The sequence below is a fragment of the Suricata suricatta genome, chromosome 6, assembly GCF_006229205.1.
Source record: "Suricata suricatta isolate VVHF042 chromosome 6, meerkat_22Aug2017_6uvM2_HiC, whole genome shotgun sequence".
Classification (NCBI taxonomy): domain Eukaryota; kingdom Metazoa; phylum Chordata; class Mammalia; order Carnivora; family Herpestidae; genus Suricata; species Suricata suricatta.
The window spans coordinates 118,493,624-118,519,120 of NC_043705.1; the positions used below are offsets into that span (position 1 = coordinate 118,493,624).

The 25,497-nt window shown below is 46.2% G+C and overlaps 1 protein-coding gene across 3 annotated transcripts in view; it reads right to left on the reverse strand.

Annotated features, from left to right (window-relative positions):
• Nucleotides 1-1,507: 1,507 nt before the first annotated feature.
• EGFLAM (EGF like, fibronectin type III and laminin G domains) overlaps nt 1,508-25,497 on the reverse strand; it is a 53,231-nt gene continuing 29,241 nt past the window's right edge. The window contains exons 12-17 of one of the 3 annotated variants that reach the window (XM_029941502.1): nt 21,143-21,166; nt 18,099-18,177; nt 14,328-14,471; nt 8,161-8,244; nt 3,666-3,769; nt 1,508-2,698 (exon numbers count right to left, since the gene is read on the reverse strand). In XM_029941502.1, coding sequence (XP_029797362.1) covers nt 2,544-2,698; nt 3,666-3,769; nt 8,161-8,244; nt 14,328-14,471; nt 18,099-18,177; nt 21,143-21,166 — 590 coding nt within the window. In that variant the 3' untranslated portion in view covers nt 1,508-2,543. Of the gene's footprint in view, nt 2,699-3,665; nt 3,770-8,160; nt 8,245-14,327; nt 14,472-18,098; nt 18,178-18,579; nt 18,665-21,142; nt 21,167-25,497 lie in introns of those variants that run through there. The other 2 variants (XM_029941503.1, XM_029941504.1) reach the window with 2 other exon arrangements.

The following is a 25,497-nucleotide window of genomic DNA, read 5'->3' on the forward strand; positions in this document are numbered from 1 at the left end:
TCCCTGCGGCCCCCAGTCCCCCATGGTGTCACCCTTGCTCATCCTTCTGGACCCGCCAGGGGGTGGGGGAAGGTAGCTCACAATTCTTATCAGTGTCTACTCTTTTGTTTTTTGTTCCCACGACCTCCCCCTGCCCCATGGCATTTTTCTCTGGATGACACCTGCAGGGGAAAGCTCATCTCCAACACAACTCCTGTGGCTTCAGCTCAGCTGGATATTCCGCTAAAATAACAATGGTTTTTGTTTGTTTGTTTGTTTGTTTGTTTTGTTTGGCTGGAGGCCATGGATTCAAACTGTGCTAGGAAAGCAGCCTCAATGGTCCTAGAAGTCTCCAAGGAAACGGTGTTGAGGTGACTACATTGTCTGATCAATTTCCTGAAGGGGCAGAAACTACAGATATGTTGGCTTAAGAAAGGTAAACTTCTGGGCTCAGAAAATGGCACAAAAAATTGTGCAAAGACATGAAAATCTACAAAGAGTTCAGGAAAATCTACAAAGAGTTCGGGAAATTGTGTAGGATGCAGACTGAAGGATGTAAGAAGATAACAGTATGTTGCTTCTGAATTTTCTAAGCTGATCGCTACCAGGAAGATTTTGAAATTAACTAAAATAGGGCACAAAACAAACAAACTGGTCCAGCTTTCCACCACCTGGCTTTCCTGCAACCTGAACTCCCAAGGTGACCTCCACCCCGAGAGAAGAAATTACCGCGGCTGTTGCTGTTACTACTCTTGTCATTATTACCTCCATTGCTATTTCTCTAGGAGGGAGGGTCCTGGTCATCAAAGGTCCCAAAGGCAGGAGGCAGAAGGCTGACACACAAAATAAATATATTTATTTTTCAAAAAATATATATTTTTCTTATTTTAGAAAGAGAGAGACAGCAGGGGGGGAGGGAAGGAGAGAGGAAGAGAGAGAATCTCTTCTCACAGGCTCCACACTCAGTGCAGAGCCCAACTTGGGGATCGGTCCCACAACCCTGGGATTGCTACCTGAGCCAAATCAAGAGTCAGACGCTCAATCGCCTGAGCCAGACCGGTGCCCCATTTTTCAGAATTCTTAAAGTGCCCACACTGCGCTTCTCCTAAAGCTTGGATCTTTGCTGCACAAGTGGTGCATACAGAAGAGGCAAGTCATGATGGACTAATTATAGGCTCTTACACGAATTGGATCACATTTCCCTTCTCTCTGGGGACAGTGTTCATCTCACCTTTCCCTTAGCAAGTCCCGTCCTGGAGACCTGCCAGTGAGCCAGCTGCCTGCAGGGTCACAAGCACAGGGACACGGCCAATGGCTGATAGGAAGCAGCCCCAAGTCGTGTCTGGTTCTTGCCCAGACCCTTGGACCACGCTGAGGGCTCGCCGTGCCCCAGAACAGCCTTAGGATCCCCACTGTAAGACTTGCAGGGATCCTTTCCACCGCTCCTTACTAATTGTGTTAGTGTCCCTTTGTGGCACCGCCTCTGCCAGGATCCATAACCCCACCCCCAAATGAATACCAGACCGAATGAAAGAGTTCTAGCCTTCTTCATCTCTTTTATTCAAATTAACTACAGACATCCCCCCTCGCTTGAAACAAAAATGACAGTGACCCACCTCAGTAACACAGGTGCCTTTTAATCTGCTTATTTTGGAAGCTCCACATTCATCTCCTTGAGCCATCAACATTTACCTAAAGAGAATGGTCAGCTCCCCAAGGTGTTCACCCCAAGTTACCTATCCCACTCCAGATGCTGCCAAAAGGGCCCAAACAAGTCTCTTTTGGGAGAAAATTTTTTGGAAGTGTGCAAAGAATTCAGGGTTGTCCATGCCAACTGGCAAAAGTATACTGTGTGGATAATCTGCAGCTATAAAAATATACACATACAAAAAGACAGCTACAAAATCATGGTGCCCATCTTAGATTTGCATTATAAAAAGTAGGGATTTTTCATTCAAGGTAAACTTTGGGGGGCAGCATTATAATTGTGATCCCATGCCTAGTCTCCCCTCATCCTTATTTTCATGGAATCCTCAAAGCAGACTGAACTAGCCAGTGAGGAGTGGAAGGGATTAATCCTAAAAATTCATGGACCAAGGTGAGAAATTCGAGGTTCAAGGTCAAATGGTCATTCTGCTGTCAGTAAGAGTGTCATGAGTCAGGGAAGGAGGGAAGTATTTAAATACTGCCCTTTTGGGTCTCTATTTTTTTTTTCTTTCTTTTTTTATGCACTATGAATCACAACACAGTCATTGAGCTACAGCAGACAGGCTCTGGAATTTGCATTGATGTGTGATCTCTGGCAGCCCCTACACATTCAGTGGACAAAATTCGATGCTTCCTACACAGAGTATTCCTCTGGGTTTGGGCCACAGAGTGTCAGCAGGAAAGGCCACGCGGGGACTCCTGTCTTGGTCCTCGTTTCTCATCAGGGTGTACTTTCTCCTTGATGAGAGGAAACACACCTGGTCCCCGTGCCTCTGTGTGTGGCATCAGGCAGGGCCTCGGGGCCCCTGGGACTCTCAGGATAGAAGGCCATGTCCCTTGGGCAAGGCCAGCTGGTGTTACTTGGCTCCACAAGTGTTGATGTTTTTCCCATCCACGGCGTCTTCCACGAGGGAGATGTGGTAATCAGTGGACAGGGTAAAATGAGAAATACAGCCCACAAGGCCTCGCATGTATTGCCTGTTAGTGTGCAGAGCAATTTCCTTCATTCCACCTGCCAGAAAGCAAGAGGGAGATGAGGTGAGCCAAAGGGGAGGACGTCTCTTTAGGACACTTGAGTGTCTACTGACCTAGTGATGAGTGAGGGTTGTGAGCCCCTTGAACAGTGCACAGCATCTGTCCAATTAATGATTACCCTTGAGGGAACACATTGACTTCTACCCAATCTGACGCTATTTATTTACACCCACCTCGCATGTGATTTCTGACCCAACTGACTACTGACAGTCAAAGAGTATCTGGTAAATTTTGAAATGTTGTATAATGTCAACAAGATGTAGCACATAGTTAAATGTGATGTCATCTTAAACAGAAAGAAATACACTGACATTGAATGCTTTCAATTCAGTGCACTTTTAGGAAATATCATATGGGGGCGCCTGGGTGGCTCAGTTGGTTAAGCAGCTGACTTCAGCTCAGGTCATGATTTCATGGTTCATGGGTTTGAGCCCCGCATCAGGCTCTGTGTTAACAGCTCTGAGCCTGCTTCGGATTCTGTGTCTCTCTCTCTCTGCTCCGCCCCTGCTCATACTCTGTCTCTGTCTCTCAAAAATGAAATTTAAAAAATTTTTTAAAAAAAGAAAGAGCATATGGAAAGAGATGTGTCTGCAGTAGCCATTCAGAGAAACACCACTCATTCTAATTCTGAGAGGGCCCAGAAAGACCCTCCTTCCTCAGGGGGAATGTTCAGAGCTATATTAAGCAGATTCCTGTTCTATAAACAAGAAAAGCATGGTTTTCCTGGTGGCTCAGCCCAAAGCACAAAAGCATCTAAGTACTTCCTGCCCCCTCAGCAATGAGTCAGAAGTTCAAAAAATGGAAGAACAGAATATCTGGCAGGCTTCCCAATTCCCAAGTATTTGATCCAGTGAAATGCGCCACATTGGGCAGCCCCTCCATGACAAATGGAAGACTAATGCGGCGGCACTGGCATAATTTAGACTTAGTCACGGGTCACTTACCCACATACAGAGCTCCGTTGATGTTGAGCTGCCTCATCATGCCAGGTGATTTGCCGGTTCTGGCCCCGTAGTCATCCACCGTTATCTTTCCAGACTGGCCATCCCTGTAGAAACCGTGATTTTTTGGAGCTTCATTCAATTACCATCCATTTTAACAAAACTGCATTCAAGTACCTACTCGATGCCAGGCACCATGCTAAATGATAGAGATGCAAAAACGGACAAAAAATGTCTGGCCCTCAGGAGTTTATGGTCTACCGAGGCAAACCAAAAAATCAAATTGTAAACAATATCATGTCCACACTCTACGGTAGAGAAATGCCAGGATGCTGTGGAATTACACGGGAGAAGGGAAGGTCAGGGGAAACCTCAGAGGAGATCATGTCTGAGTTTCAAAGGCTGGGTAGGTCAGGTGAAGGAGGAGGGTAACGCAAGCAGGAAGTGGCAATGTCAAAGGGAGAAAAGACAGGGGAGTGGTTGGTACAGGTTGAGCAGAGAGAATTCTGGAAGTGGGAGTAGAGCAGCCAGAAGCAGACGGGGAAAGGCATTTCTGCTAAAGGGAACCAGAGGTCGTGATGGCACGTGGTGTGTTTGAATGCTATTGTAAGCAAAACAGGAAGCCAATGAAGCAGGTATTGTGGAGGGAGGCTTACTCAAGGGGAGGACAAAGAACAGCTTAGAAGTTTCTAAAGGATTCCAGGAGTCACCCAAAAAGGACTCTGGGCACATTGGAGTGGAGGTGTTCATCTGTGACAAGGACTTTAACCGTTTTCTAAGCTGGTTTCCAAGACTTCCCAGCCCTATGACCTTCCTCAAAAAACTGCCTCTGTTTGTACAGCTCTTGGAGGAGGTGGATCAACCCAAGTTGCACTTTTTTTTTTAAGGAGTTCATTATTGATCTTCTAATGTTCCCTTTTTTTTTTTTAATAGCAAACTGTTATTTCTTAGGTTAATAGCCTCTTTCCTCTCTGACAATTGTAATGCATTTTATCATTTTTTATTCAAATCTGTTTCCCTCAACTTGCTTGGTTATGTTAAGTTGTTGTGATATCCATCTTCTACATTGGAGGCTTTTTTCAAATGCCCAGTGATTCCTGACGGCCACTTCATAGGTAAGTGAAGAAAACAAAAGCACTAAAAAGCAGACTGGAAGCTCTGTGTGCAGGATGGGTTCTGGTGGCTGTGGCTTCATTGTGCTACGGTCTGGCTCAATCATTCTCTTGGGGGACACCTGAATTTTCTACTTTCTTTACTGTGGAGTGTATACGCATGGCTGCCAGGGTTCTATAATCTCACGGGCGAAGAATTCTAGGGTTCTTACTGTCCAATATATGAGCTTGCACACAGCCCCCAGCCTGGTATACACTAGTCTGGTACTTAGCTATGCCTAGTGCCTCCCAATCCAGACCCTTATTTTACTTTCTCCAGAGAACTGCCTTTCATTATTTCCCCATGATTAGGGAAAGGGCGGGGTGCCAAATATGTGAAGTAGAAAAGGAGTTTGAGTTCTAACTTTTCAAGTAAATTCAAGGACATTTTTTAAAATCAATCTTCCTGCTTTGAGCCCCTCCTTCACCTTCCAGAGGTTCCTGGCCCTACCTCCTTTTTGGGGGGCACAATAATATAAATCTGTTGCCTCAGTCTTACATCTTGGTAGCAACTCTTCCAGCAACCAGCTCTAGAGGTAATTCTGTTCTGTCCTCACCTCGAGACTACATACTGCCTCCCCATTTGGGATATGCTTTTTTAGAATCTCCTACCTGAATGCTGTGATGGGCAATGCTGTGAAGGGCAAGTTTGTCTTGCCTAACCTGCCATTTTCTCCCCTCTATTACTCTAAAAAATTCCATTTTTCTCCTATTTCATTTCATCAATTCTAAGAATTTTTCATTTTTTTACATCTCTGAAATGAGGATACATTTTATAACCAGTAGCTTCTTAGATTTGAAAAAATATGATATCAACTTCTAATATAATAAGTAATGTACTTCATTACTACATTCATTACTTATTGCCTATGGCCTCCCTTAGAATGCAAGACCATCAAGGCAAGGGTGATGGTATTATTCAATGATGTGTCTCATGTGTCTGGAATAGTATATGGCTCACTACAGCAGATGAATGAACAAGTGAATGTGTGAAGCTTCAACATCCTCATCTGAAATGGGAGTAACTAAGTCTATCCTACAAGGCTGCTGCAGAAATGGGAATTATACATGCAAAACATGGAGCATGGTACCTGAAATGTAACTGCTCTATGCAGAGTGGTAGAGGAAGATGTTGCCATTGTTATCAACACCATCATCATTCTCATCCATAAAATAAAGATCATAAAACCCAACTTGCTGTGAATATTAACCAAGATAAAGTCTGTAAGACATCTGGCATCTTAAAGAGCCTTAATAAATGAAGATTCACTTTCTCTTTTCTGCTAGGATGAATTCCTACAAGACCAGGGTTACTCAGAGCAAGGCAATATAGAAAGCAGAGCTCTTCTTGGAGATCTCATCTTCATTAATTCTTCTACTTCTGACCCTGAAGCCCACTTTAGAGAATTAAGGTATTCATCCAGCCCTTCTAGTTATAGTTGAATCCCATGGCCTTAGCCCAGATCCTGCTTGGATCCGTTGTACCATCCCTTCTAGGCCTATCTGCTCCTCTGGAACACAATTTATAATATCTCCTTGAGTCCTCCCATCTCTCCAGTTCCTCGTTAGTTCCTTCTGTTCAGCCCTCACTGCAATCTAAGACCCACAAGCAGAGATATCAATGATGACAGTAATAACAGTCATGTCTGCTAACTCATTTTCGTGGTGCCAAGCTCAATGCTTTGACATTGGAAGTCCTTCTGTTGGAATATGCCTTGTGTTATCCCTTTAAAACATCTGAAATCCTAGCTGGGGTGGGCTGCCACACCATGGGGTGGGATGGAAAGAGCTTTGATTTAAGATTCTAATCTTGGTTCTGCTCACAGAGAGTTGTATAGTCTTGGGAATGCCACTGACCTCTGTTTTCTTAGATGCCTAGGAGGTGCCTAGAATTCCCACCAGTGTGTACCTTGATGAGTGTAATCAAACCACAACAATTTTGAGGATTTAACAATCCTTCTACAATGTCTATTCTACCAACCTTCTCTATTCAAGGAAATTGACAACAGGTGTTCTTTGATGTTCCCAGGATGGGAGTTAAAGGGATCATATGTGGTAAGTATTTCATATTCCTTTGGATGATTCTGAGTGAGGCCTTTTACAGATGAGTAAAGACAGAAATATGAAGAACTTCGAAGCCACATTGTAGTATCTTGAAGTTGAGTTGAACTATGAGCATTTAAATTTAAATTCTAGAATATATTTGAGATAAACACTATAAATACTCACTATGGGGAAAGACATTTCCTTTTTCCAACCAGAGTTAGGGCTTCATAAAAATCACTATATCTTTTCAAGGGCTCTCTGAACCACCTGGGCAGTTGCCATGGCTCTGCCTCTTTATCTTTACACATCCTTGCAGGCATCCGAGGGAGGCCAAGTGGGCAGGAGAGTGGGGTCCAGCAAGGCTACTCCCACCACAGCCTATCTGTGAGTTGACCAGGAAACTGATCATGGTGACCCTATGTTCCCTGAGCCTTACTCATGACCTCACCCGCCAACCTCCCCAGGAAGGGCTATGGCAAATACACAGAAAACCTGAACCAAAGACTCTGTTCAGTTCATCTCCTAGAACCTTCATCTGACAGAACAAGGATGAATTTTTTTTTTTTTGCATTTCTTCTTTTCAAAAAAAATTAATTAGTTTATTTTTTTAAATTTAAATCCAAATTAGCATATAGTACAACAATGATTTCAGGAGTAGATTCCTTAATGCCCCTTACCCACTTAGCCCATTCCCCCTCCCACAACCCTTCAGCAACCGTCTGTTTGTTCTCTTATTTAAGAGTAAGAGTGACATTTTTTTATAGAGCTAAATTTAACCCTGGTGCTATCTGGTTTCTCAGAATATACTGTTAAGAATATTGGACACAGGTCATAAAACTAATTTTAAAGGAATTATTCACTCAAAGTTAGTCAAGGTAGTGACCTCTGTGAGAAGGAAAATATGTAATCAGGTCAGGTTACACACAGATTTTAAGGCTCTGTAATGTCAAAAAGAAAAAAAAAATAGGCAATTGCCTACACAATGGGATTTGAAGCATTTCTCAAAGTCCACATGCCCTGAAATCCTATCCCAGTAGGGATATCTAGATCTCACTAGACAGCAAGGCCCCCTTCCGCTTTAGCCATCAAAGCGTTTTTTCTTCAGAAGGTCACTGTCAAGTAAAGATTTGGGAGTTCAGCCTCTCTAGCCTGCCAGTATTTGGGAAAAGTAAGGTGGAAATTAGTAACAAAGGGTCCTGAAAGATGTAGTAGGATGCCAGGCAACGTTGGGAACAGGACCCTGGGGCAAAGGGACATGGATAGCACATCCACCTCTGTGTCACCCTTTGGTAGGTACTTACCTAACAGCCTTGACTCGGTGCCATCGACCGTCATTGAAGGAGCCATTAACCATGATGGATGCCACACCACTGCCCAGGTTATAGCTAACAGCGTGAGGGAAGAACAAGACAGACAGAATAAAGTACTGAAGTACAGGCAGCCAGCCACCCACAAATGTTTCTCATTGCAAAAATTCTTTGGAACTCAGAATACAGTTTCCTTAACACAAAACAAAACAACGTTATAAAAAAGCATTAGGTTTCCAGCCTGGGTCATGAATGATCCCCTTCCCCCGCAAAAAAATTTTTCTTTAAATTTTAATTGTAATAAAATATACATAACATAAAATTTACCATTTTAACTGTTTTTAGGGGTAGAGTTTAGTAGTGTTAAATATGTTCACATTGTGCAAGCAATAACCAAAAATCTTTTTATCTTGCAAAACTGAAACTCTGCACCCCATAAGCTACAACACACGAACAACATTCTACTTTCTGTGACTCTGACAACTCTAGGTCACATAGAATCATACAGTGCTTGTCACTTTGTGAATAGCTGATTTCATTTAGCATATCATCCTCAAGGTGTTTGTTTTTTTGGGCACCATGTACAGAAGCATCAGTACCAGGAACAAGAAGGGCTTTATCATTTGTAATGTGTGGGGCTAGGTGAAATAATGTCTCCCAAAAATTAACGTTCACCCAGAACCTCAAAATGTGACCCTACTTGGATATAGGGTCTTTGCAGATGTAATTAGTTTATGATGAAGTCAGACCAGGTTAGGGCAGCTCTAAATCCAGTGTGTTCTTATAATTTTGGACAAAGAGAGCATGCAGGGAAAATTCCACATGAAAATGGAGGCAGAGATTGAAATGATGCATCTATAAACCAAGAAACACCAAGAACTGCCAGCTACCAGTGCTACCTGAGAGAAAGGGATAGAACATTCTCCCTCAGAGGCCCCAGAAGGAACCGACCCTACCAACACCTGTGTGTCGGACTTCTGTCCTTCAGAACAAAGAGAGAATATATTTCTGTTTGTTTTTTTTTTTTTACGTCATCCAACTTGTGGTAATCTGTTATGGCAGCGCTCAGAAACTAATTCATGTGTTTTCACTTTTTGAAAACCAAAAATAAAACAGTGTTGCGGAAGAGGCTGAACCCCAAAGGGATCAGGGGAATTCACCTGAAAATCCCAAAGCTAATGTATAGGACTTAACTTGGTGTCTTATCTGCCCCTCCCTCCCCATTTTTCTCTGATATCAGGTCAACTCGGTAGTATTGTATCTCCTAGTACAGTTTCCAGATACCCTCAAACTCTTGGGGTATCAGAAGACAGGCACATGTTGTTTACGAGAGAAAAATATTTCTCTTAGTCCATTGCTCATTCAATAATTCTAATTTAATTCAATTCAACAAACATTTGGTGAGTAACTAAACTACTCCAAGCTGGGCACTGGGCTGACTGCACAGACCTCCCCTTGATAATGTAATAAAGCCTATGTAATCATGCTCTTCAAAGACAATGTGTTCCACTAGGGCACCTCTCTCTTCATCTTAGAAGAGGACGTATCTCTCCATTACTTCACTGGCCAAGAATTAGGAATGTTGAAAGGAAACCTGGATTAGTTGCTGAGCTCTTGCATGCACTCACTCTGAGAAGAGAGCAAGGACAGAATGCACTTTCCCACAGGGAAAGCACTATTGGTCCTTTCTGTAATAATGGAGCTCAATGGAGTCACAGGCCCATAGACACTGAACCAAGCATAGAACCTGGGTGACTTGACAAACTAGGAGACACAGGGGTCACTCTGATCCTGAAAAGTTTACTGCTTTCTAATGAATTTTCCCACATCCAGTGTCCCCTTTTATGAAGCAGCCTGCAGGTGGAATTGTCAGATTTCATTATTTAGTGGCCAAATACTTCTGGAAGAAATGAATGAGTATGCAGCAGGGCCAAGAGCTGCTTGGCAGAAACTTTGACTAGGCGGCCTTTTTTGAAAGGTAGCACAGGGTAACAGAAAGAGTATCAGCTCCTGGATCATCGGACTAGCCAGCCTTGATCCCCAGCACTGCCAATTACTAGCTCTGTGACCTTGGCCATTTGCCTGACCTCTCTGAGCCTGTTTCCTCATCTGTGAAATAGGGGTAATAATACCTTCCCTGAAGGATTGTAGGGAATATTATATATAAAGAGCACAGCACACAGTAGGATCCATGAGCCCACTACCCCAAATGTATGTGGTCTTTAAGGCAGCTCATGTCCAGGGTTGACAACACATCTGCAGGAACCAGCAATAAGGAGAAAGTTGCCACCAAGAGTTAAACTAACCAGGCCTCTCCTGGAAGAGTAGTCATGTGTGAGAGTAAACCAACAGGCTGTAAATATGTAACTAAACAGGCCAGGAACACCCAGTTTCTGAATCAGGGTGACTTGAATATAATCTCAGGGACACCAGACTGGAACGTGATTGTAATTCAGTAAATGGAAACCTTTAGCTGATAATGCTCCTGTTCGTGCAAAGAGCCAGAAAGTGCTCAAAGGAGTCAACACTGAACTTGGCAGACAGGAATCCAGCCCTCATGGTGGGGTGGCGGTTGGAGGGGCCACTTGGTTGGCATCTCCATGACCTGACTCTCCAATACCCACCAGCACTCTATCTGACCCTCCAAATAGCCTCCATGCTTCTCCAGACACTCTGTCACCCTGAAATATCTCTTTGCTTTTCGCCATGATAGAAGACCAAGAACAGTGGTTCCCTGCATCGAGCGAGGACGTGAGGGAGCTTTCCTGGGAAAGGGAAATGTTCTCTATCTTGTTCTGGCGGGGGCGGGGGGGGGGGATGACACAGGTGTCTACATGTGTAAAAATTTACCAAAGTCAGGGGAGTCTGGGTGGCTCAGGTCATGATCTCACAGTCGGTGAGTTTGCGCCCCTGGATCGGGCTCTGTGCTGACAGCTCAGAACCTGGAGCCTGCTTCAGATTCTGTGTCTCCCACCCTGTCTGCCCCTCCCTCCTTCTCATTCTCTCAAAAGTAGACATTAAAAAAAATGATAAAATTTACCAAATTCATCAAGCTGTACACCTAACATTTGTGTACTTGATGCAAATTATACCTCAGGTGTTTTTTTTAAGGTGGAAACATAGGAATGCACGAATAAATGAACAAATGAATGTATGTCCGACTTCTCTATCAATGCCTTGTGAATCTGGTTAGCCTGAATCGATTATTCTGATCCAAATTTACCTACCTTGCTGTGCACGAGGAGCTATGGAGCTGAGCACCAAGGTGGCCGCCTGGAAGAGGCTTTTGGGAACCACTGGGCGCCTCCCCGCGGTGACCCCCTGCTTAGTCATGCCCTCTTTGCACTGCAGCACAGGGCACTTGGCTAATGGCACATTTCTGCCTTTTTCTCTCTTGCCTGAAAATGTTATCAAGTCACATGGACATAGTGGGAAAGACAGTCAAGTGACTGTCACAAACCTGCTCCCAGGGTTTTCTGCCCCATCTCCAGTCATAAAGCATAATGAAACAAAACAGCCAGTATCCACACACTCTGATTCCCTTTCTGCTACTTAATCTTGCACACAGAAACACAGAGAACATTTGCTCAAAGATCACGATTTGAATAATCATTACTGCTAACTACTAGATATGCCACCCTGCCTTATGTGAATTAACTCATTCCATCCTCACAACTGTTTCCTTTCACAGAGGTCAGGTGACCTGCGAGAAGTCACTCGGCCAAGGGAATGGTGCAGATCTGACCCAGAAGCCCACGCTTTTGATCATTTCAGACCCTGTTTCTTAGGGCATGGTTCCTGATGGTTTTCAATCGGATGCTGGCACCCACTAGGACCTGGTCCATCAGAATCTCAGAGGGTGGTCCCCTGACTCTGTGCACAGACATTTTCAAACCACTGGCCTGAACTCTAATTCCTTTCTCTGCCCAGCCTCCTTCAGCCACCCGTCCTATGTTGGTGCTGGGTGAATGGATGTGGGAAGTAACTGTCCAGACAAAGGAAACACAGCACAGACAGCAAGGTGGTGGCCCCAGGCCCAAGGGCCAGCGCAGATGTGTGCCTTGGTGGGGGCGAAGCGAGGGATCCCTTACACAGAACATGCCAGAACTCCAGGCTTAAATGAAAAACACTGGGCCCATTTTCAGAATCCCAAGGAAGAACTGGTAGCCTAAGAAAAATGACTGGGATTGGGGAGTTGTCAGAAGGGTGCCCTGGGGGTGTGGGGAGTGGGAGGCTGGCCAGCTTCGGGAGCCAGAGGGAGCGCTGTGCCGGGTGGGCCCTGGGCCGAGCTCCCCTGACCCGGCGGAGTGGATAGATTTTAGCTGGCGGCTTAGGGGGAAGTGGGGCCTCCCACCCACGGCCCAGCTACTGTTTCAGTTCCCTTTTCTGGGCACAATCAAGTACTTGAGGCCTTGGTGAGGTTAACCACAGGAAAACCACAAGAAAATGGCTTCGCAGCAGCCAGCCTGAAAGTGGGGTGTGAAGAGCTCTGCCTTTGACCTCGGGGCCAAGCTGGGGGGGAGGGGGCCCAGACGGTGAGAACTGCCAGTCTCTGGCCTCCAACCACATGCGCCCTCACAGGAGCCCGGCAATCCTGTGTGCTCTGTTGTCTGGGGGCAAGTGACATCTCCTCTCAGAAGGCCTTTTATTTAAATCGAAAAAAGACTTAATGGTTATTCTACTCTGGCTGTCGGTAATCCCAGTGCCTGAGCCCCAGAAGCCCCAGGATTAAATCGTCCTCTTCTCCACAGGTCAGTCATCTTTGTTTTAATGCCAACTGATGTCCTATCATGTAGTAAATTTGTGCTACTCACCAAAGGAGGAATTAAAAAAAGAGAAAGCCAGAGAAATTCCCACCCCCATAAAGTAGATAGATGATCTAGAGACCATGCAGAGGTTTCAAACCTTAGCAAACACAGAATCTCTTGGGGAAACTGTTAAAACAGACTGCTAGGCAGCCCCTAGAGTTTTTCTGGTTCTGTAAGTTGGTTGGGGGGGGGAGGGAGACGGCAGCAGGGGGCTGAGAATCTGCATTTCTAACAAGTTCCCAGGTGACACTAATGCTCCTAGTCCAGAGACCACGCTTGGGGAAGGGGTGCAAAGAGAGACAGAGAATTTTCAGCAGGTTCCATGGTCAGTAAAAAGCCAACATGGGGCTTGATCCCCGGCCCTGGGATCACAGCCTGAGGTGAAATCAAGAGTTGGACACTCAACCCACAGAGCCCCCCAGGTGCACCTCGACAAGTTATTTCTAACCTCAATTAGGATGCATCATCACAATCTCTACAGAAGCTTTTTCATATCACATGAGCCAGTGCCTGTCCTGGAAAACCCCAGCTCCCACCCAGTGGGGTAGGGAGCAATGGTCTAGAGAATCCTTTTGCCACTTCACAGCTATCCATTTGACACATTTAAGAACAGTCTAAAGTCACTCGAAAGAGGTAAGAACTTCTGGGACTGCCTTATCAATATCACACAAGAAGCATTTACAAACATCCAAATGTTGGGGTGACCTACTGAGGTATGAATCTGTGCTTTGCTCTTCTTTGCAGGGGGAGATCACAACGCAGGCATTCTCTTTCCAAAGGCTACACAGCAAACAGGGAACAGAGAATTTACAGCCAGGACTCTCCATCGTAGATGGCTGCATTGGTCTGAGCTAGCTTGAGCTGAATACTCATGTCCATGCTTGGCGCTATCAAAGTCCTCTCTCTATGACTTTCTGATATGCAAGTGGAGAGCATATGGCTGCAACGTACTAGAATAGGGGTCAAAAACATTTCTGTAAAGGGCCAGATAGTCAATATTTTAGGCTTTGCCATCCAGTCCCCTTTGAAACTACTCAAGTGTGCCACTGTAGCATGAAGGCAGTCAGATGATACATAAATGAATGAGTATGGTAGAATTGAAGCAAAACATCATTTACGAAAATGGGTAGTGGGCAACCCATTTGGCCCTCAGGATATAATTTGCCAACTACTGCTCTGGAAGATGGAGGAAACATCGAAACGCCGGAGCCTCAAATAAGCCTGGACCTTAAGGCAACAGTCGGTTCCAGCAGGCTGTGTGCTGGCTTACTTTGGCATGACTCTGTTTGGCATGGTCAGCACGGTCTGAGACAAATTGCAAGATGATGCCGCAGACAGGTGGTGAGGGGTTACCTGAACACCAGGGCTCCGTCTCGAAGGCCCAAGGAAATGAAGTCACTGTTGGGTCTCATGGGGCTGTCTCCCCTCCACAAGAACAGGCCATCTTTGACAGTTGTCTTAAACCTCATGAATGCATTTGTTCTTGATCCTGATACCCTGGGGAAAATACACAAATAATTGCAATAAACCAACCAGTCTCCACCAACATCCTTTCTGAATAATCCCAGTTTTTTTCCACCAGCCCTGAGAAGGCAGGTATAAGGGTAATTTGGCATTTCTGATGCTTATTACCAGGCAATTAAAAATGGTATCACCACCACAAGTCACAGTATGGGTCTAAAATTCTGGACTTCTCATTCATTCTGCAGCAGTGTCCCCCTCCCTACATGTGGTGAAACCCCATGAGGGAGCACTTGATGAGTCACAGATTAGCCAGAGTCTGGCCAATGCCAGCATCAAAGATGTATCACCCCCTATACAGTCTTCCCTCTTTCCTGTCCCACACTCATGGGGCCTTGGAAACGTGTTCCTTATTCCCCAACAGAACGTGAGTTTCTTAACTGCCAAGGGGTTGAAGTTGGCAGCCCTCTGGGCTATGATCATGGGCATGGATGGCCTGCTCTGGCAGTGACTGTCCTTGGGAGCAGAAGAGGCTGAGTGCCAGTCAAGGAAGGTGGCTTGATAGGATAATGATCTTGAGGGTGGTCGGGGCAGCAGCAGGGTGGAACAGGAAGCTGAGAGGAATGGAGGGGCGCTCAGGCAGGTCAGCTCCCTGCCCCTACAGCCATGGCTGGGAATATGATCACATGCTTATGTGTTCTTCTCAATCCTTGGGAATAGACCAGTTCAGAAATCAAGTCTAACTAAAGTGACCAGGGTTTTATCTAATAAAAGAAGAGGAGCAAGCAAGAGGTCCTTAAATAAAAGTTGAGGTAAAAGTAAACATAATTTAGTATTGCTCCTAATATGGCACCAGTGGGAAAGTCTTTTTTTTCTATTTTCCTATCCCTCATGCCATTCCTCTGTCTTACATACCTGGTCAGGAGCTGTAGAGAGTATTCAGTGCAGACCTTCCTGAACTCACTATGGGGTTACGCCCTGATAGACCCATCACAAATTGAAAATACCCTAAGTGAAAAATGCATTTAATATACCTAACCTAGCAAACATCATAGCCTACCTTAAGCGGGGTCACTGAGCACTTACATTAGCCCACAGGAGAACAGAATCATCCAAAACAAAGCTTATTTTATAGTCAAGTGTTGACTGTCTCATGTAATTTATACTGAAAGTGAAAAAACAGAATAGTTGTATAGGAACAGAATGGTTGTAAGTGCTTTAGTGGTTCTCTCTCATGATGGTGCGGATGAATGGGAGCTGTGTCCACTGCCTCGCACTGGGAGAGAGAACTGTATCACACATCGCTAGCCTGGGAGAAGATGGAAATTCAAAATTCAAAGTATAATTTCTCCTGAGTGTGCATTACTTTTCACCACTGAAAAGCTGAAAAATCAGTCAAACCAACATCACTGGGGGATTATCTGTAATGAACAGGGGAGGGAACTTTCGTCTAGGTCTCCCAAGAGCCTGACCTACACAGGAAGAGATCAAGTTTACTGTCCCCAAGCAGCCTCTCAGAGTGGAGCAGTGAGAAGCAGGGTCCACAATGATGACTTTGCCACCAGGCCAGGTACAGAGAATCCAGCCCTAGCCTACTTGCTAGAGATGTTCTTTTTCATCTTTTATTACAGGTTCCTCCCTTCTCTCACTTGCTTTGGATACACTGATTAGTATGAGCTGATCATAATGGTTCCATTTCTCTTGAGTGATTGGTTTAGGGGTAGCCACGTGACCAATATTGTCCAATCAGATAGAGGACATTTATCAGGAGGATTCTAGGAAAGATTCTTTTCCTTTAAAAAAGAGTCACATGTTGGGGCGCCTGGGTGGCTCAGTTGGTTAAGCATCCAACTTTGGCTCAGGACATGATCTCACGGTTCATGAGTTTGAGCCCCATGTCGGGCTCTGTCCTGCCATCTCAGAGCCTGGAGCCTGCTTTGGATTCTGTGTCTCCCTCTCTCTCTCCCCATCCCCTACTTGTGTGCTCTCTCTCTCTCTCAATAATAAACATTAAAAAATAAAATTAAAAAGCCACATGAAAAACATTTTCCTTCCACTGGATACTGCCCTGATTTATAGCCATCTTCTGAGCATCTTACGAACAGCTGTCTTATAACCATGAAGGGAGTGGCCTCTGCAGAATTTGCTTAGTATAACAGAGCAGAAAGATGGAAGAGACTAGCCTTCGAGGATGCAGTTGAATCTATGAATTAACCAACCCAGGAATCAGTCTATGTCTGGGCTGCTTATGATGTGACACAATAAATGCCCTTCATTTTTAAGACATTTTGAGTTGTTTTCTGTTACTTGCAGACAAAGGCATCCACTTGAAACAGCCCCTGATCCTGACTTCTACTTGCAGCTTCACACATCGTATGTACATGCATGCACACACACGCACACATGCTTTTGGGCTCTGCACGTCCTACTCTCACCAAACCCCTCCACTCCCCCAAGCCACCTGGTGCCTCTTACTAAGCACCAGGGTGCTGAAGACTTGGGCCCTTTCGCACTGCCTTGTTTTCTGGGACTGAATGCCCTTCTGTTTTGGGGGGAGAAAGTGCTGTGAAGGGAGAAGCTCTCTCTTGGCTGGGAACCCATTTTTCCTAAGGTCCCATGCAAAGACAACTCAGAGAAATACAACCTGGAATTAAAGCTAAGGAAGCAAATGTCTGTCTGGTGTGTGTTCTGAGTTACCGGGGACACCCAATGCCGCAAGAAAAGGACTCTACTACTTCTGTCTCTTAAAAGCCCCCAAACTCCAGCCTAAAAACCTGGTGCCTGTGGCTTAAAGCTTTGCATTAGTCTGTTAAGATGCAGTCAACCTGAAGATGAAGGAACATTCTAGAATGATGGTGTTGGTGGCAGGGTGGGAGGGGCACCCTATAAACTACAAAGAACCAGAGGAGGAAAAAGAAGAAGGAGAGCAGGGCAAACGGAAAGGACCAAAGATGGGCCTCCCTAGGGCGAGGACTTGGCCAGCCTCTCCCTTGTCTCGCACATATGCTCCAAACCAGGAGAAGTAGCCGGCAGAGCGCTGCTGCAGTTTTCGCCACCAACACTAAAGCCATGGCGAGGATGTGGGCTTCTCCTTGTCCCCACATGAGAGCTGAGAAGCCCCTCCATGAACGGGCTGGAGCCTGAAGAGGTCAGTGGACTTTGCTGAGGAAGATACAGAATAGTAGCATCTGCCTTTGAAGACTGGCCGTGGGAACCCCGGGCGCTTCTGCTGCTGGTTCAGGCAGAGCTGCAGACTGTGGCCGCATGACAGCGTGCAGCTAACTGTCCCTCCTGGGGAATCACACTCATAACCCTGGCTTTGAGAGTGTCCAGTTCTCACTGCTTCTCAAAACCCGAGTCTCGGAAATCCTGGACCTGGGCACGTTCCTCTCTCTAGGCCCTTTGACCAGAAAGGGTTTGGGCTGTTTGTGAGGGAGTTGTTGAAGGGCAGTGTTTTTCAAGTTGAGTTTGTTTTTTGTTTGTTTTGTTCTGGTCTCTAAGTTTATTGCATGTGTGATCTCCCACCCCCCCACTCCAAGGCCATGGCAAAATGGCCTTCTTTGAGAGTTATCTTCCGGAAAGTAAGATAAGCCAAGTCCTGGGAAAGACTCTCAGAAATCTACCCCCACAGAGATAAGGATGGTGCCTGCAGTGACATCTTACCTCTTGAGAATGTCTGGATTGTCATAGGTCAGGTAACTGCGGCCGATGAACTGTGGGATCTCGATGGCTTCTGTGATCGCTGAGACAGAACAGAAAATGGAGGTTACATGGTATACGGCTCTCCTGACCCCAGCCCTCAACCACATGGCAGGAAAATACAAAGGAAGCCAGCTCCTGGAAATGGGACATTTAACAACTTGTCAGCCCCTTCCTCTTGGCTGCACATGCACTTGGCCAGGTTCAGGACTGCCTGCCGTGGCTGGGAGTTGGTGTCTCCCTGTGGTTGCCTCCCTGGGGCTGGCTGTCACTGCTATTGGCCTCAGTTCTACTGAGAAGTCCCTGCAAGATGTTGAAACTTGAACTGTGCCCAATTATTCTTGGAAGCTAAAGAGCAGGTCCGGGGCCATGTGGGGAACAGCTGGGGACAACCCTCGCTGTTCTCCAAGGGAGGCAGTGAAAACCTTCTCCAAACAAAGCCCACCAGGAGTTCATTATGGGAAGCCAATCTGCCCCAGGACTCCTTCAGCCATGACCTCAAGAGATTGGTGAAGTGGGCAGGAGAAGGCTTTGACTCCTGGTTTGTTTGTTTGTTTGTTTTGCAACTCACCTCCCAGTGTCATATTTCATAGGATTTCATCACAATCCCATGAAGTAGCAGGGAGTATGAAGGAGGGTTGGTTGTTCCCATTTTACAGAAGAGGAAAATGACGCACAGGAATCATCAAGGATGTGCCCAAGATCACACAGCTAAGACCGCAAAAGACCATAAGCCCATGGGTTCTCTCTCATTCTGGCCCTTGGCCCACTTAGCAAAAACTTTCCAGTATTTTAGAAGTACATTTCTTTCTTTCTAATTTCTTACCACTTTGTTTTCCTTTTTCCACACAGTTAGCAATAGCTTTTTCCTCTTTAGAAAGAAAGAAATGACAGTTTAAGGAAATTAACATGGAATGAATCTCATTTTCAAAGAAATGTGAGTGAAATGAGAGAGTAAAAGCCAGCTTATTCTTTTATTTTAATTTTTGTAATGTTTATTTTTGAGGGAGAGATAGACAGACAGAGCATGAGTGGGGGAGGGCAGAGAGAGAGAGAGGGAGACACAGAATCTGAAGCAGGCTCTAGGCTCTGACCTGTCAGCACAGAGCTCAACACGGGGCTCAAGCCTGCGAACCACAAGATCGTGACCTGAGCTGAAGCCAGATGTTCAACTGCCCCTAAGGCAGCTTATAAAACGAGTTATAGTTTCACAAAAATAATATGGTTGACACAAAGAAGACACTGAGCTGACTCTACGCTCAGGAGAGAAAGGGTGTAATTATTTGATACTATGAAGAGTAGGAGAGTTGAAGCATAACTGCTTAAACATGAAAAGTCAGAGAGAGAGAGAGAGAAAGGAGACAGAGACAACAGCAAACCCTCAAACTCAATGACACTAAGCCCCAATATAAGGTCCACTGTTGGCAGGTTCCCAATATCTTTTCATAAAAAATACAAATAAAAAAAGGAAGGAAGGAGGGGAGGAAGGATGAATGGAGGGAAGAAAGGAAGAACAGATGGAAGGAAGGAACCAAGAAAAGCAAAGGAAGAGAAACGAAAGATCACTTCTGAACTATGAAGAAATTGGTCTATTGCCGTCTGACGCAGCACAGCCCTGGACGGGGAGCTGCCCGCCGAGAGGGCGTACTAGAACCCAGAAAGGCTCTTGTACAGTAGCCCCCACGTATTCATAGGTCTGCCATCCATGCTCTGAGTGACTTGTGGTCGGCCGTGGTGCAGAGGGACGTGATCCTCCTGACTACTCCCAGGAAGTCAGTAGGAGCCGAAGGCTGGGCCACCATGCGTATGTCATCCACCTTACTCTCCTCACAGAGGCATTTTATCATTTCACAGCATCAAAAGGGTGAGTACAATCCAATACGATATTTAGAGAGAGACCACAGTCACCTAACTTTCATTAGGTATGTTGTTGTACGTGTTGTACTTTACTATTTATTGCTAACCTCTTACTGTGCCTAATTCAGACTCTACACTTTACCGTAGGTAAGTATGTACAGGAAAAAACCATACAGTATATAGGATTCTGTACTGTGTGGTTTCAGGCCTCCACTGGGGGTCTCGGAACGGTTCCCCCACAGATAAGTGGGGGGCTACCGTACCTTAAAATTCTGGCCGCACCACCAGGCCGTCTCCTTTCTGGTTAAAGTGGGTAAGAGAAAGAGAGGGCAAAAAAGGAGGAGAACTAGAGGGAAAGAGAGTAGGGTGCAAAATAGCAAGAGTTGAATAGTAAAACGAACGGGGAGAAGGAGAGAGAAGGGAAAGAAGAAAGGAAGACAAGGCAGGAAGGGAGAAGGCGCGAAAAGAAAGGAGAGCCAGGTGGATGGTAGCCTGGGGGTGGGAAAGAAATCGGGGTGGGGGAGCCAGGCAGAGAGAGGAGGACCCAGAAGAATAAAGTGGAGAGGAGTGGGCAAGTGTGGATGAGGTAAAAGGCGGCTCACAGCTGGGGTGCAGGCCCCTGCTTTCCGGATACAAGTGCCCAGAAGGAGAGGATATCCAAGCTGACGGAGGAGTCGTTCCCAGAGCTAAACATAGCCAAGGCTCCCCCACTGGGCTTGGCTCACCCGCAGGGAGAGAGGCAGGCAGGGCCCTTCCCTCTGTTTATTGGCCACAGACATGGGCCTGTGGCCAAGAGCCAGCGTTCCCTGGACTCCTTGAAATGGTCAGGATGTGCCGGTCACGTGTCCTCAGCTCTGCACACGGAGAGCCTCAAAGGGGTCTGTGTGAGCCCCATCCAGCTGCCTGCTAAGCCCCCAGCTCTGGCGCTCAGGGTCCTCCTGAGATCCAGCCGGGAGACAAGTGCATTCTCAGGGCTGGTGGTTTTGGAGGGGGGATTCCCGCCACCCTGGTAGAGTGTCCGAGGCCCACACCACTTACCCCGGTTACCCTCTGCATGTAGCTGGCCTGCACTGTGCCCGTGGCCGTCAGAACCCTCCCTGGCACGAACCCAGAGTGCCTTCCCGGTGTCTCGTGGAACGTGCTGTACTTACTATTGAGACAGTAGTTCCCACACTCTGCCAGGTGCCAGCATGGAACAGAACAGGGAAAGTCAGAATTCCAGGCATTGTAAAAATCCCAAGTCTCTTGGTTGCAGATCCCTGAAAACCTGCCTTGTTTCCCTCAGAAAGCCCTGCAGAGGGCCCAGCTCACCCTCCTAGGGGAGCATGACTAAGAATCCCAAAGGGACCACTGGGATCTTCTTCAGCAGGATGACACCAAGTCACCCCACTCACCTCCCTACCAAAGTCTCCACTTAACACTGGGGGTGGGGGTGGCAGCCGACAAAGAAGAGATGTATAATAAGTTGTCGGACACTTCTGAGGCCCCTCTGACCTTGCACTAACAATCCCCATTTATTCTAAACCTGCAGAAATGCTCTTTGCTAAAGAGTTACTCACCTTGTCAAGGATTATTACTTTTCTTGCCTCTAGGCTACATGTGAAAGAGGAATGGTAAGCCAGCCAGCTGCCTCTTTTCTCTGTAATGGAAGAGTCTCACCCCAATTCCCACCCCCCAGCCCTCCCCTGCTTTGGGAGATCCCAGAGCCCTGCCTATTTTGTGATAAATAAATGATAGGGGACGCTCCAGAAAAGACAGGGCTGAATACAAAACAGTGAAGGTACACTCACTGTAGGCAGGATATATGGATAAATACTAACTCCGTACTAAAACATCAGAGTTGAAAGTGACCATCTAGGCCCCTTCTGGCCCTTTGCGGTTTATTGTAAACATGATGATATTGTATCCTAATTTGATTTTTTCTACATTGCCTTTTTTTTTCCTGCGGCAACTGCACTAGTTGAAAAGTATTTTTGTCACATCTTCACATTTATACCCAGAAGCTTGTGCCATCTGCTGACACACACACACACACACACAAATGCCCCCGTGAATAGCAGCCTCCAAGCCAGGCAAAGCGAATTTTCCACTTGAGGGACTTGAAATTCCCTAAAGACTATAAAGAGTTTGACGGGAGTGCTGGCTCTCTCAGGACCACAGCAGAGGAAGGACCTGGGCAGGGGGGTGGGGGGGGATAATCTGACTTTCTCAACACCTTCCTGATGGATGGCACCTCCCACATCCACAGGGCAGCACCGTCCTTTGCCGGACGGTTCTACTTGGTACAGAATTCATGGTTACATGATGCAGAATCTGTAGCCAGAATAAACAACAATGAAATACCTTTTCCTTTATGACCAGCCGTCAACTATCTCAAGATCAACATCTAGGCTGCACACCCCATGTTTCCCTTGTTTAAATGATACAACATCCCAAGGAAAAAAATTCCCTGTAGTATGTGTAATTAATACGTTTTCTCTTTCTTTTCTTTGATTTTTTTATGTTTTTTATTTATTTTTGAGAGACAGAGAGAGACAGTAAGAGCAGGGGAGGGTCAGAGAGAGAGGGAGACACAGAATCTGAAGCAGGCTCCAGGCTCTGAGCTAGCTGGCAGCACAGAGCCCAACGCAGGCTCGAACCCACAAACCGTGAGACCATGACCTGAGCCGAAGCTGGACGCTTAACCGACTGAGCCACCCAGGTGCCCCTAATATGTTTTCTTAATCTGTGTTTTTATATACTGAGTTTTCTGAACTCAGTACATATACTGAAAAATTTACCATTTTTTCATACACTGGGACCAAAAATAAAACAAAATCATCTAAATCAGACCTGGCAATATGCTGTGAAGTTGCTAAATACAAAATGTTCAAAATGTTGCATTTGTAGTAGATTTGTAATGAGGAGGCAAGATCTGATCTTTTGGGACTGTGCTTCCCTGACAAATATGTGACCGAACCGGTTCCCCTGTCAGCTGTGTGAGCAGCTCTCCTGCTAGAGAAACAGCCCCATCTAGCGGCCTGCAGGGTCCCGCACGGTCTGAGCCCAAGGCGCGGGGACGGGAAGGGAGGACCAGGGCTGAGTCCTTTCCCAAGTGGCCTGTGTGCCCTTGGCTGGGGGAAGCCCAGGAGGAAGAGGCTGTATCCTGTATCCTTGTCTGGGACACTCAGATCATCGCCAAGGCGCCGAGAAGTCCCACAGAAGAGAGAGCTGTTTAACTGTGGTGGCTCGGGACTACCCAAGCCTGTTTGACCACAGGACCCCACTCGCACTGTGTGTGTGTGTGACTGTGTGTCTGCCTATCTGTGTGTGTGCTAAAAGAGGCATTAATATTTCTTAGGGCTGAATTTTTTACATGAGCTTTGTAAACCTCTGCTTTGACTTGCTGGTCACTTACTTAGGTACAGGAACTCTGAGGGACTCGATACAAGATGGGTACATTTGGATGAGTAGAGAGAAAAGAAATCCCTAAGGATGGGGAGTGTGTTATATGAGGAAGGAGGACTTGGCGACGCCCCTCTAGGGAAATGAGAAGGGGGGGTCTCAGTATTGGGGTGTTATATGGGAAGTATAGATTTGAGGTGGGAGGAGGCACCTAAGAGCGAGAGCCCCCAGATGGAAGGTGAGAGAACCACCGAAGTCAGGTCTTATGATTTTTATAGGCACCTGAAGTGAGAAGCAGGCTGGGAGTTAGAACTCCTGGGGCATATATACAATGGAATACTACTCAGCAATGAAAAAGAATGAAATCTTGCTACTTGGAGAGAACTGGATGAGGGTATTATGCTCAGTGAAGTAAGTCAGTTTGAGAAAGACAGATACCACATGTTCTCACTCACAGGTGGAATTTGAGAAACTTAACAGAAGACCATGGGGGAAGGGAAGAAAATAAGTTATAAATGGAAAGGGAGGCAAACCATAAGAGACTCTTAAATACAGAGAGCAAACTGATGGTTGATGGGGGGAGGGGGAAGTGGGGGAGGGACATTGAGGAAGGCACTTGTTGGCATAAGCACTAGGTATTGTATGCAAGTGATGAATCATGGGAATCTACTCCCGAAGCCAAGAATACACTGTATACACTGTATGTTAGCTAACTTGACAATAAATTATATATTTTAAAATGTTTGATAAAATAAAACACAAATGATTTGGGAAAAAAGAAAAGAACTTCTGGCTTCTCCTGTCCTGGCGGGTTCCCTGCGTTGGGATGGAGAGGCTCGTGGGATGGGATGCAGGGCCCTGGGAGCAGTGAGGGGCTCAGCGGGAGTCTGATGCCCACTTCTCTCCGGGCTCAGCCCTGCAGGAGCATCGGGAGAGGTTCCCAAACCGCCACGACAGCCTGAGTGTCTAGAACCACTCCAGGATTTGTGTGAGTTTCTGCCTCCAGCCCTCCTTGCCACTAAGTGGTGCGAAAGAGTGTCCTTGTGGGAACCGCCTGCCTGCCACAAAGGCCCTGGCCAGGTTGGAGGAAACTAGACTCACAAGGGTCCCCAAAACTAAATCCCTGAGGGAGGTGGTATGGACTGAATGAGGTCGGACACCGGTGAATTCTGCAATATGTCGCTCAATGTAAAATGACAGGCTTAACTTCCGGAGGAGATACTATGAATAGGTTCTTGCTTTTGAAACATTATCAGGGAGGGGGAAAAATCCAAATTTTTAGTATATGAAGTTATGGATCACCCTGCTGGATTTGACAAGACTGTCTCCTGTCTACCCATCAGGATTCATCCTGACAGCCAAGGATGGCTTCTAAGGACTCTTGGTCTCCCCCACTAAGAATCTACCCAAACTTTTAGAATGTTCTTGTACGTCTCTGGGGAAGAGTGTAGCTGCCCGTCCCTCTCCCCTCTCTTTCCAGTCCTTACTCAGGACTAGATACTCACCCCAACGAGTCTGTATGGCAACCACACAGCACCGTGGACCGGCTGGGGCCTGGAGAAAATTGTCTTCAACAGCCCTAACCTGTGCCCGGACCCCCATTAATCCTCTCAAGTCATATAATGGGAGAAGAAACGACATGATCCAGGCCATGCTCTCCATACATAAACCTTCCTAGGGCTGGAAACAGCTGCCATTCTGCCAGAGGCACTATCTTTATTTCAGAGCATAAGGAAATATTGAGACAACACAAGGGCAGCTCAAAGTCTGCCTGGGTTTTACTCTTGACTCTGGCCTAGTATGTTGCAGAAAAAGAGGCCTAAATGCCTCCAGGGGTCCCCCCCAGCTGCGGTCCCTTCCTTTGGATGGATCCTGGAGGGCCCAGGCCCTCCACGGAGATCTGACTCCTCACTCTGGTGAGATCTGTTTCTCACTGAACCAGAACCTATAGTTGTGAAGTTATAAATTTGAGCACTTTGTGTCTGTGATGGGTAATATTCTGCAGCAGGAAAGGAGGGTTAACAAGTTCACGAATTATCCCGTCCTTCTCCCTTTCGTTCTCAAAGCTGCACGTTTATTTAAGCCTGGACTTTATATATTGACCATTACTGTTAGCACAGAA